This window comes from Pogona vitticeps, chromosome 1 (assembly GCF_051106095.1).
Source record: "Pogona vitticeps strain Pit_001003342236 chromosome 1, PviZW2.1, whole genome shotgun sequence".
NCBI classification, from domain to species: domain Eukaryota; kingdom Metazoa; phylum Chordata; class Lepidosauria; order Squamata; family Agamidae; genus Pogona; species Pogona vitticeps.
Genome location: NC_135783.1, coordinates 134984351 through 134996780, shown reverse-complemented (window position 1 = coordinate 134996780; position 12430 = coordinate 134984351). Strand labels below are relative to the sequence as shown.

Genomic DNA, 12430 nt, shown 5'->3' with positions numbered 1-12430 from the left:
AGGGTGACAGCACGGGAGAACAGAACCCAGAACTCAGAAAATTGCTCATAGCCCAACAGCATGAACTGAGGATGAGGCAATTTGAAGTGGAGGAAAGATTAGAGAGAGAAAAAATGCAGGAAAGGGAAAGGCAAAGACAATTTGAAATAGAGAAAATGGAGAAAGAAGAAAGATTAGAGAGAGAGAGAATGGAAACGGCGAGGGAGAGAGAGAAAATGGCTCTGGAAAAAGAAAGGATGGCGTTTGAGTTGAGAAAATTGGAACTGATGAATCAGAACAATAATAACAATAGGGATTCTGAGGGAGGCCAATTGTCTAAAACTGACCTGAAGAAATTCCCTGTGTACCACAAGGGAGATTGCCCTGAGGTGTTCTTTTCCCTAGTGGAAAGAGCGTTTGTGGACTTCTCAGTAAGGGAAACTGAGAAGATGACCATTATGCGATCTTTAATCAGTGGCAGCCTGGCAGAAGTCTATGCAGAGATGCCAGAGGAGCTGCTAAAAGACTTCTCTGAGTTTAAAAAACTGGTGTTTGCCAGACATGGGATAAATGCGGAACAGCTGAGGCAAAGATTCAGGTCACTCACCAAGAAACCAGAGCAGACTTTTACCCAAGTGGGGGCCCAACTGGTGAGGCTGCTAGAGAAATGGCTATCTCAGGAGGGAACAGAGACCTTCCAGCAGCTCAAAGACTTGATAGCGCTGGAACAGTTCTATTCAGTCCTGCATGGGGAACTGAAGTTCCAGGTGAGGGAAAGGAAACCGAAATCTGTGGCCGAAGCAGCAGAGATCGCAGATTTTATTTATCAAATAAGAAAACCCTTAGGTGATGAGGGGAAATCGATAGGTAAACCGAAAGAAACCTACAGCAAGTACTCTCAGGGACCAGGAAGAAACCAGCAAGGGGGAGGGACCCATGGTGAAGGGAAGCCCTCAGACATGAAACCAAGACCTCAGATTTTGGAGGGAAAACCAAAACAAGATGAGAAAGACTCAAAATACACCAGAAAATGTTATTTCTGTCAAGGAAAGGGCCATCTAATCTCAGAGTGTGAGAAATTAAAGCAGCTAAAAGGAATTGTGCCTCATGATTTGAGTGGAACCAAGCCAAAAGCTGTGTTCTGTGTCCAGAAAGAGCAAAGCTCCTTGCCACAGAGGGAGCCTGTTGCCATGGCGACTCAATCTGGAACAGTTACATCTGCTGATCAGGCTGAGGAAAATGGTCCTCTTGTGGAGGTCAGGCGCTGCTTACTTGTGAGAACAGATTCACAGTTGTTTGAAACAGCAGGGGTGGACGTAGGAATACTTGACCATCAGTATCGGGGGTTAAGGGATACTTGTTCCCAGGTGACCCTGTGCCATCCAGATATTATTCCTAGGGAATATATAATCCCAAATGAGAGCATGAAGGTGGCAGGGATTGAGGGGCAGGTGATCTCACTGCCAGTAGCGGAGGTACCTGTGAACTTTCAAGGCTGGAGGGGAGTTTGGCGGCTAGCGATTTCATCGACTCTGCCAGCAGCCGTGCTCGTGGGAAATGACCTGGCTGAACATGTGAAACGGGTGCTAGTGATTACATGCTCACAAGCCACCACGGGGACAGTTCAGGGGGGTACTGATGAGCCCGAGACGGAAGCAGAGGGGAGTGCCGAAGCTGTGGTGGAAACCTTAACCACAGACAGCAGATTTAGCCAAGAGCAAAAGGCAGACGCCACTCTCCAAAAGTGTTTTGAACAGGTGACAGACGCCCAGCTAACACCTGAAACCCCAGTGAGATTTCGAGAGAAAAAGGGAATTTTATATAGAGAGACCCTGAGGAATATCTCAAAAGGGGGAGATGGGATCAGAAGTCAGCTAGTGGTACCTGAAAAGTATCGCCCCATGATCTTACAAAGGGGGCACTCTGACATGTTTGCTGCGCACTTAGGGGTGAACAAGACACAGCAGAGAATCACACAGAATTTTTACTGGCCTGACATAGGGAAGCAGATCAGGGAGTTCTGTAAAAAATGTGATGTGTGTCAGCGGCAGGGGAATAATCGTGACAGGACCAAAGCAAAGTTGTGCCCTTTGCCTGTGATTGACACTCCGTTCAAATGCATAGGGGTGGATATTGTGGGACCTTTGCCCAAGGCCACAAAGAGGGGGAACAGGTTCATTCTCACCATTGTGGACCATGCCACGAGGTACCCTGAAGCCATACCCTTGACTAACATTGAAACTAACACAGTGGCAGATGCCTTGGTGGGGTATATGTCCAGGATGGGATTTGCCTCAGAAATAATCACAGATTTGGGCGCATCGTTTACATCGAAGCTCATGAAACGGTTATGGCAAATCTGTGGAATTAAACACAAGGAAACCACTGCCTATCACCCTGAAAGTAATGGGTTAACTGAGAAGTTCAATGGGACTCTAATGCGCATGATTAGGGCTTACTTGGCAGAGAATCCAAACAATTGGGACCAGAAGCTGCAATCCCTTTTGTTTGCTTATCGATCAGTGCCACAAGCCAGTACCGGGTTCAGTCCATTTGAACTTTTGTTTGGGAGAAGGGTGAAAGGGCCCCTTGATTTAATTAAACAAAATTGGGAGCAGATCACCCAGGATGACCCACAAGATGTTGTAACATATATAGACTCTTTAAGGAACGACCTAAAGAGAAACCTAGAGCTAGCAGCAGAGACCCTGCAAGCTCAAAAGGTCAGAAAGAAAGATTGGGATGACCAGGAAGGCAGGGAGAGGCGCTTTAATCCAGGGGAGGAAGTGCTGTGGCCTAGGCCCTGCAAAGAGAGCAAGTGTCAGCTGGGTACCCCAGAAATAAAATACTTGGGGCACATAGTAGGGGGAGGAGTGATCAAACCCCTAGAGGCCAAGATAGAAGCAGTTCGTGATTGGCCTAGACCCAACACCAAGAAAAAGGTCAAATCATTTCTTGGGTTGGTGGGCTACTACAGAAAGTTCATTCCGAGGTTTAGCGAGATTGCGGCTCCGCTGACCGATCTGACGAGGAAGAAGACTGATGACCGCATCCCGTGGACCAGCGACTGTGAGGAGGCGTTCCAGAGGTTGAAGGAGGCCCTCATCAACTATCCAGTGCTGCGTGCTCCAGACTTCGACCGGGAGTTCATCATCTACACCGATGCGTCTAACAGCGGGGTAGGAGCAGTTCTTTGCCAGGAGGATGAAAATGGTGACCAGCATCCAGTGTCCTACCTGAGTAGGAAACTCCAGAAAGGTGAGAGACATTTGGCAACCGTGGAGAAGGAGTGCCTGGCCATAGTCTACGCGATCCAGAAGGCCAAGCCTTACATCTGGGGAAGACATTTTATTCTGTGCACTGACCATTCACCACTGCAATGGTTAAAGACAATGAAATCCCACAATAGCAAACTTATGAGGTGGGCTTTAAACCTGCAAGACTATGACTTTGAAGTGAAGGTGGTCAGAGGGTCAGTGAACTGTGTTGCTGACGCCTTGTCAAGAAGACCCGAAGAATGAAGACGGCGAAAGAAACATGGACTATGTATATATTTTGATGACAAAAAGTTAAATGTATTTGTTTATTAAACATGCGTGGTTTGTATGAATAAAGGTAACTTGATGTATTGTAAATGGTAAATGTTTAGATGACTAATTGATATGGTTATCCTAGTGTAAGTATAAGTAAGTATGGTATTGTATGTTATTGTATAAATGTTTTTGTATGTTTTGGATCCAGGTTGTTTTTTGGTGAAAAGCACCTTAGCTTTCCCCCTACAAAACAACTTATAAAGAGGGGAGGTGTTACATACAGCACTGATGTTACCTGTCTGTCATGGGTTTGGGGGGAAAGTTCCAGCCTATGGGGAGTGGAAGGCGGGACATCAGGAGGAGGGGCTGTACTGTATATATATGTGGAGCGTGTGTGGAGTAGAAGGAGATGCTGGAGGAGAGCTGAGAGAAGAAGCTTGAGTGGGAGTCTGTGTGTCAGACAGGGTACTACTGTGTGTCAGTCAGTACCAACCTGATAGGTTCAGGTGTCTGTATGGTTAGCCAGAACTGATAGGTTCAGGGTCTGTGCTTCAAGTTAAGTGTTCTGTGTGAACCAAACTGTGTGTATGTATGATTGAGACTAAGCCACGTTACTGTACCTTATTCACTTGATCATTTTATTTTCCCTGTGTGTTATGTAAATAAACCTTGTTCTTTTATTTGTTAAAAATCCATTCCTGGTCTGTGTGACTCCTTACAGGGAATGGTTGGTGGCAGCTTAGTGAAACTGTGGCATATCCCAGTAGGTCTGGGATAGCCTAAAATAATCAGAAAGAAAACAAGCAAGCTAGAGCAACAACATTTGGAAGCTTGAAAGAGCGGCACAATGGAAAGGTGCCCAGCCGCAGACCCTTTCCTGCCTGTAGCCAGAGCAATGGCACTTGGAGCCCTATGAGAAACGTGGGAGACGGGCGCCTGATGGCACCACAGGTTGAAACCCTGGAATAACAGGATCTGCTCGTACTTGCTTATTGCCCAGGAAGCAAAGAGAACTGAAGGAACATGTTATGCTGAACTAACCAGTCCTCTCATGTAGGAACTCTATTCTGTAGTTGTGGCATTAAACACTATTCCAAGATGATGCTAATGACAGAAAGGATGCAATCTCTAGATGGAAGCACTAGCTTATGCAGAATGTGCATGATCGATTATAGCCCATCAGCACCAGGAAAAACTCCTGAGGAACTCAAGCTGTTAAAAAACCTTCACAGCCTATAGCCCATAATATACAGTATTTTCAAATTCAGTACTCACTAGCTGTTAGTCATTGTTCCTGCATTTTCCTTGTTGAGTGCCTCAAGATACTTATCTCCTTTATCAACACTACACTTGTATGAGCTGGGCATGTGGGCAATGATGACCTGACCTGTATGAGGGGGTGCTGATAAGTATTGAGCCTTACCCAGAAAAAATTGAACTAGGAAGCTATAAATTGCAGGGTGTATTGGCCAATTTGTCTGCATTCAATGGTGCAAAAATCAACTACCTATGATTTTAACTTTTCTTTCATGCTGCCATGTTCACATCAAAGTGAACATGGCAGCACCTCCAGAAAAGTTCAATGAGGAAGAGCATAGGACCATAATCAAGTTCCTGTTTCTCCAAGGGAAAAGTGCGAAGCAGATCCATGATGAAATGTTACAAATTATGGGTGACAGTGGCCCGTCATATGCAACAGTTAAACGTTGGATTGCACGTTTTAAAAATGGCCATTTCGGTGTTGAAAGTGAGAAACCCAGTGGAAGGCCTGTTTCTGTCTCTGTGCCTGCAAATGTGAAAGCCATCCATGACATGATCATGGAGGACCGCCAAATATCAGCCAAAAGTATTGCTATATATCTGAGAATATTACATGAGAGAGTTGGTGCCATTATCCACAACGACTTGGAAATGAGAAAGCTGGCAGCAAAGTGGATCCCCAAACTTTTGACAACTGAATAAAAGAGGAAACGTGTGGAGTCATCGGTGGCTGTTTTGGAACATTTTGCAAGACATGAGTCAGATTGCCTAGGCAAACTGGTAACTGGTGATGAGACATGGATCTACTGTTATGGTCCTGAGACAAAGGAACAGTCTTAGGAATGGAGACACAATGGTTCCGCCAGGCCAAAGAAGTTGGAGTGCAAAGATTGATGCAGAAGCAAATGGAAACAGGTTTTTTTGGGGATAAGAAGGGAGTTCTGCTGGTGGACTACCTCCAATACAGTTCAACCATCAATGCAAAGTATTACTGTGCTTGATTGACAAAGTGGAGGTAAAACATCAAGTAAAAATACCGAGGAAAGCTCTCCAAAGGTGTCATCCTGTTGCATGACAATGCCTCATCAAACGTCAAATACTTCAGGTGAAACAATGGCAAAACTGACCTCCTTAGGCTTTCAAGTGATGCCCCATCCACCCTATTCTCCCGACCTGGCTCCTTCTGACTATTATCTGTTCCCCAAACTCAAAAAAAACACCTAAAGGGACAACAGTTTGGGAGTGTTCTGGAGGCAACTAATGTTGCAAATGAGTGGTTCCACCAGCAGTCTGAAGAATTTTATTTGCAGGGACTTAAGAAGCTGCAGGACAGATGTCACAAGTCCATTGACTTCCTGGGGGGATATGTAGAATAGTGTGGCAGTTACAGCTTCCTAGCTCAATTTTTAATGGGAAAGGCTCAGTACTTATCAGCACCCCCTCGTAATTGTTGCTATTGTGATAGACTTGAACTTTATAAAGTTGTTGTTAATTATTCTTCGATTTAAACTCCTAATTGGATTTACTGCAGTGTCTACAGCCTCACAGTAGGAAAGTTCAAGACCCAGGTGGTGATGCTGCAGATGCAGCTAGAAGGCAGCCCTCCTCAGCATCACTAGCAGCAGTTAAATATCTGGACTAACTCATTCCCAGTCTCTGTTTCAGGTAATCACTTGGGTTGTTTCATACTTTACAAAAAAGTTCAATGCCCCTGATTCTCTGGCTGTTTGTCTGAAATTTTAATCGTACTTCAGTGGAAATTTCAGGTATTTCAAGCTTTTATACCAATGCAATTTATAATTTTAAATATGTTTTTATGCGGATAGTTAACTGATCTATGCTCCTATAAGGAAGTGAGGTATAAACTGAAATAAGAACAATAGCACGTTTGGTGTAGACTGAGTGCCTGTTCTCTAAAATGTTGCACATACTGGGAGATGGGAGAGGCACCTGACTAATAAGCCAGTCAGAAGTAAAATTTAGTAACACTGTTCTAATTACACTAGAACTCAGAGAAGTTGTTTACATCATCAGGTTCCTTGCTACTAGAGACGTACATTCAGATGTTCACTGAATATTTTGAATTATGTATTAGAATGATAAAAAATATAATTAACTTGCAATGGAAATGGAAGGACTCATCTTTTCCTACAGAAAAAAGAAACACTAAGTAATCATTGATCGTGCCTGGTTAATCCTGTTCAGGAGTGATGGGGTGGCAAGTTTCAAAATAGGAACACATCTCCTGGAGCCACACCCTGAAGAAAATCTATAGTCATTGCCTTTCAAAAATATTTATATTTTTCTTTCACTTTATACTCAAGCAATCTAATACTCTGGTGAAAACACTCCACCATAAAATATAGACAATAAGAGCAAACCATAAATAAAATCTCACAGCTGCTATTACAGGGATCTCTGGCATCCTATGCATAGTTATCTGGCAGTAATTCCCTAGTGCTTACTTTTGACTGTAGAAATTCAACTTGCAAAGCAGACTGTTTCTTAATGAATATTCTTCAGTCATTTGAAATGCAATGTTTAGTTTTTAATTGTAAGTATAAACCATCATGCAAAAAGTGTTACCATTTAAAAGCCTAGAGTGAAGTGGGTACTCCAGTAAAGCAGAAGGGAAAACCTAGCGGCTACTTCAGTTTTTTTTTTTTTTTTAGTTCTCAAGATTTCTTACTAGGGATGGGATTTTCAAAATTAAAGGACCCCGAGTCTCATAATTCAGCGGGGGTTGTCCCAGGCCAAATGATGGGACTGGCAATCCTCAAACCGGCAGGAGGTAAAGCCCCTACATTCCCATGCCCCTTCTTCAGACCTTTAGAAAATTGCCCTGTTGCATTGTGTGAGTCGCAAGGACCCCTCTGTGACTCACAAAAGTGCATGGGGGGGGAATGAGTTCTGATGGAGGCAGGAGACCCATACACATGGTAGAAAATGACTTAAATTGCAACACTATGCATATCTAACTCAGAAGTCCCATTGAGTCAAATCACCCTTATTCCCAGTTACATGCATGTGGGATTGTAGCCTTAGTTACATCCACATAGATTGAGAATTGCTGCAATGTACAGTGGTGCCTCGCATAACGATGTTAATTGGTTCAAAAAAAACACCGTTCTGTGAAACATCGTTCTGTGAAACACCATTTCCCATAGGAATGCATTGAAAACCGGTTAATCCGTTCCAATTGGAACGGATTGCCATCCTTAAGCAAAAATCCCCATAGGAAACATCGTTGAGGGAAACGCGGTTCCCCAATTGAAATGCATTGAAGCCGACTCAATGCATTTGAATGGGTTTGCGAAGTCCCTTTTCGCTCCTGTGAAAGTGCCTTAAACTGTTTGAAAAGTGTTTTAAATGCTTGCAATCGTTAGCCCACCTCCTGAAACGTATGCAAACTTAATTTGGTGTTGTTCTGAGGCGTCCTTAATTTTTGGTGATTTTTTGTTTTTTCTCTCAATGAAATGCATTGGACGGACAGTTCAATAGAGTTCAATGAGAGAAAAAACAAAAAATCACCAAAAATTAAGGACGCCTCAGAACAACACCAAATTAAGTTTGCACAGGTTTCAGGAGGTGGGCTAACGATAGTAAGCATTTAAAACACTTTTCAAACAGTTTAAGGCACTTTTACAGGAGTGAAAAAGGACATCGTTGTGTGAAAATTCCCCACAGGAAACATCGTTGTGTGAGGCGGCAAATTTTTCAGGAAAAGCCATCGTTGTGTGAATTCATCGTTGTGTGAGGCACTCGTTGTGCGAGGCACCACTGTACTCTGAATGAGATGGCCTCTGAGAAGAAAAAGACATTTTTATTTCTCTTAATGTAAAGTCATATTGGAATAGCAGAGTATGTGTTTTATTTATTTATTTTATTTATTTATTTACAATATTTTTTAGCCGCACCATTGCCAGTGGCTTTTAAGGTATAAAGTCTTAGCACCAGGAACAGATGTAGCCCCAGGTACATGGAAAACTGATATTTAAACGCACAGTACTGATTATCCAAATTTTATATCTGGAGTAGAGATGGGAACTGAACCAAGAACCAGAAAAACCCACAAACTGGGGTGGTTTTTGGGCTATGGATCCTATTTTGCTGAAATGAAACAAAGCGATGGACGTATTCTCCTCAGTGCTTTTTTTTATTCAGCAAAAGGGGACACCCACAAGCCCCCCTCTTACTCCCCCCCATTTGGCTCCCTACTTTGGTATCAAACTGCTACTGCCAACTTCCTCCTCCTCCACCACCTCCCTGTGACCATCCTGACAAGCAGTAGACCTGGGCCGGCTGCATGTGTGTATGCACCTACCTGTCAGCAGAATGGCAGGTTTGTGCACAGAAGCAGTAGGTTTGGCCTTGCTGCCTGTCAGGATGGTCAGGACAGCAGCGATGGAGGTTTCAAGAATAATTAGGCAGGTTAACAAGGGTAGGGGGCGGGGGCGGGTGGGCAGGCGGTTCCCCTCCCCCCCAGGCATGAATCGGTAAAACAAACTGTGAACTGGTTCGCTTTTCCAGGGGTTCATGGGCGGTTTGTAGTTAGTCATGAATCACGAACCATCACAAACCAGCAGTTTTCTGTTTTGTGCCCTTCTCTAATCTGAAGCAACTAGCACTGATTTTATCCCACAGATACAAAGCAAGGGCAGGAACACAAGTATACAAAAGCTAAGTATTAACATAATCAAAGTTCTTCTCTAATCATCTACCCCACCTCACATCATCTGTGGCATTCAGTGAGTTAATCCCATCCTCATGAAAGAGGTTCTGGAGCTGACATCCAAGGGAGAGGCAGAGCACATCATAACATCAAGAAAAAGAATCCTTCAAGGAGAACTTGAGGACAGATAAGACACTGTTTTTGCTGAATGCTTTTAGGGAAGAGAGAACAAGGAGTTGCAACTTTAATGCAAACTTAACAGATAGTTAAAAGTTGTTTGGGGATATACACACCCTATCCTTGGGCTATCCAACCCTATTTGTCAGCTTGAGAAATCCAACTCCACCTCAGCATACTGTTGACTGGACTCAAAGCATTTATGCTGAGGTGGAACACAACTCTCCTTTCCATAAAGATCAGGTGCCACCATGCTTCAAACAAGCCTATTGACTGTGATTAAGTACTGTAACAAAGTGTGGCTAAATCAAAGAGAGTAGTCATTTTATCAGTTGCCCTGATATCTTCCAGAGCAGGAGATGCATGGCTAAGAACCAAAAAGGAAGACCACAATATAATTGGGCCAGGATTTGTATAAGGTTGTTAGTTTACAGGGACTTAGACCTGACTTAACATGGTTACAAAAAAGGCCATGCTTATAATTATCTCTCTCTCTCTCTCTTTTTCAAAAGCAGCTAGGCAACTGAACAAAAGGTTTTAAAATCAGGCTGCAGTTTCTCAGAGTAATGCCATCTGTCAAAAAAAAATGGCACAATGTAAGTTGAAGCTGGCAAGATTTAAAATGACACAATCATTCAGAGCAATTATATTTTGGGGGGGGGGCAGGGGAGGAAAGCATGGAAAGCAACACCTGGGCTGTATAGGTAGGAACTAAAAACAAATTCTGACCAATGCTGATTTCATATGTATGCATTTCTTCAAATTCACAGTATCTGAAATGTTTTGTGGTAGAGGAGTCAGCAGTAAAAGAAGTTGTGGGAAGATGATACAAAATAAAAGAACAGGTCTGAGAATTCAGAGAAAGGGGACCCTTGTGGTTAAGTGCTAAAAGTCTCTCACACAGACACCTATTTCCTTTCCTTTTTTCTGCAGAACTTTAAAGGATATCCCTCAGGGATGAAATAGACAAGTTGCTAGCTTTGCAATTGGAAAGGGATATTTTAAAAGTAAAAAGATGTTATTCATCCTAGCATAAGAGTTCCACAACAAAATGCAAATCATTTCCTTTCCTCAAGTAACGCATCATCCAGAGGTCATCATGGACTTCTGTGCAGATTAATTGTGCAGATACAGCAGCTTTGAAAGAACACATCCCAGAAGAATGTTTTATCTCCTAACAGCGAAACTGACATCTTGTATAGTTTGGCCCTTTACTTCTTTATGAACATTGAGACTCAAGCACTGCTGATGTGGGAAGGCAAATGATCTTCGCTTTCAAGGGTGTGGCTGTACTTATTAAGGCTTAACGTTAATCTCCTTCAAAGTGGGGAGGGAAATAAGGCAGAAAAATGCCTGCTGTAACAGAAAAGAAAATGTATGGAAGAATTTCTAATTTTATTCAATACCATTATGCTATACACTGTAATCACATTGCAAAATTCTTAAAGGACTAAGGAAGCCCACCAAGAGGCAGGCCACCACACTTTGCACTTAAGGAAAAAAAAAACCCAAGTGTCTCCGCTCTCTATCAAAACTTCTGATTTTAAGAAATGATAATGCCAAAAAAAGAGAGGGCATACCTGTCTCAAGCAGATATATCTGTCTTATGATAGCCCCCCCACATATATATACATATACATATAGATACACACACACACACACACAAAGCAACAGGTTGCCACCAGTAAAAGACCATGCCATTAGAAAGCTACTATTAAACATGACAATCTTATTTGAAATATGTATATTATTTATTTAAAAACCATGACACTTCATTTTTACAATTGTAAATAAAATTATTTTTTAAATATAGGAAGTTCAAAAAAGCACTATGTTCACATTCCCAATTGGAAAAAAAATCTTGTTTGCAATCCTGTTTTGCAGGGAACACTTAAACCAAAGTTCCCTAGTTAAAATGTTACAGGAAACTGTGGTTTAGCAAAGCAGGTAGTATTCTATAAAGCCAAAGGCACAAAATAAGAAAGGAAGGAAGACAGAAGCAATGAGTCATCTGAGCCTGGCCCACATGTGAACTAATTGCAGAGAGAGAGAGAGAGAGAGTGCATGGCGTACCAGGCTAATTTCAGCAGAGTTTGCTAAAAGTAGAAATCAGCTGCATAGATTATTTCAACTACTATACATCTATACTTTTTCGAGGTGGTTTCTGGGATTTACAGCATTTCACTTTTTGGAATTTTGAATATTCTGGATTTTTTATGAAGCTTTTTATTAAAAAGTTTATGTTCTATTACACATACTTCTTCGTGGATGAGAGAGGGCTGCACACGCAGAAGGAAAGAGAATAAATTTAACATAAACCGATAGGTATGGGGGAAATCCGATTCTTTATAGTGTGCCCGACGCCCACACATCCTATAAAAAGGCAGAAAAAGAAAAGTAAGAAAAATACATGTATCACAATAAATTACAATATAAAACAATGGGGCATATCCCATCTGTGTCAATTAAAATTCTTTCCGTAGCAGTACAAGCAAGCATTTAACTGTAACTTAATTTTCAGCCATAGTTATTTTCAGAATAACTGGTATAGCCATATGATCCCTGTTTCATAGATTGATTAAGCAATACAGTGGACCCTTGACTTACAGACGGCTTGACTTACAGACTTTTGAGTTACAGACTTCTCTGGCCGCAAAATTTAGGTCTGACTTGCAGCCTGAGAATTGACTTACAGACCAGAAAAAAACCAAAATGGAACAAAAACAGCCTGTTACGGGATTAATCGGTTTTCAATGCACTGTACAGTAGGTCAATGGAGACTTGACTTACAGACTTTTTGACTTGAGAA

The 12430-nt window shown here is 42.3% G+C and overlaps 1 protein-coding gene across 1 annotated transcript in view; it reads right to left on the bottom strand.

Annotated features, from left to right (window-relative positions):
- Positions 1-11350: 11350 nt before the first annotated feature.
- Positions 11351-12430, bottom strand: part of TAF1B (TATA-box binding protein associated factor, RNA polymerase I subunit B) — a 56574-nt gene continuing 55494 nt past the window's right edge. The window contains exon 15 of the mRNA XM_073001482.2: positions 11351-11994. Coding sequence (XP_072857583.2) covers positions 11793-11994 — 202 coding nt within the window. The 3' untranslated portion in view covers positions 11351-11792. The remainder of the gene's footprint in view (positions 11995-12430) is intronic.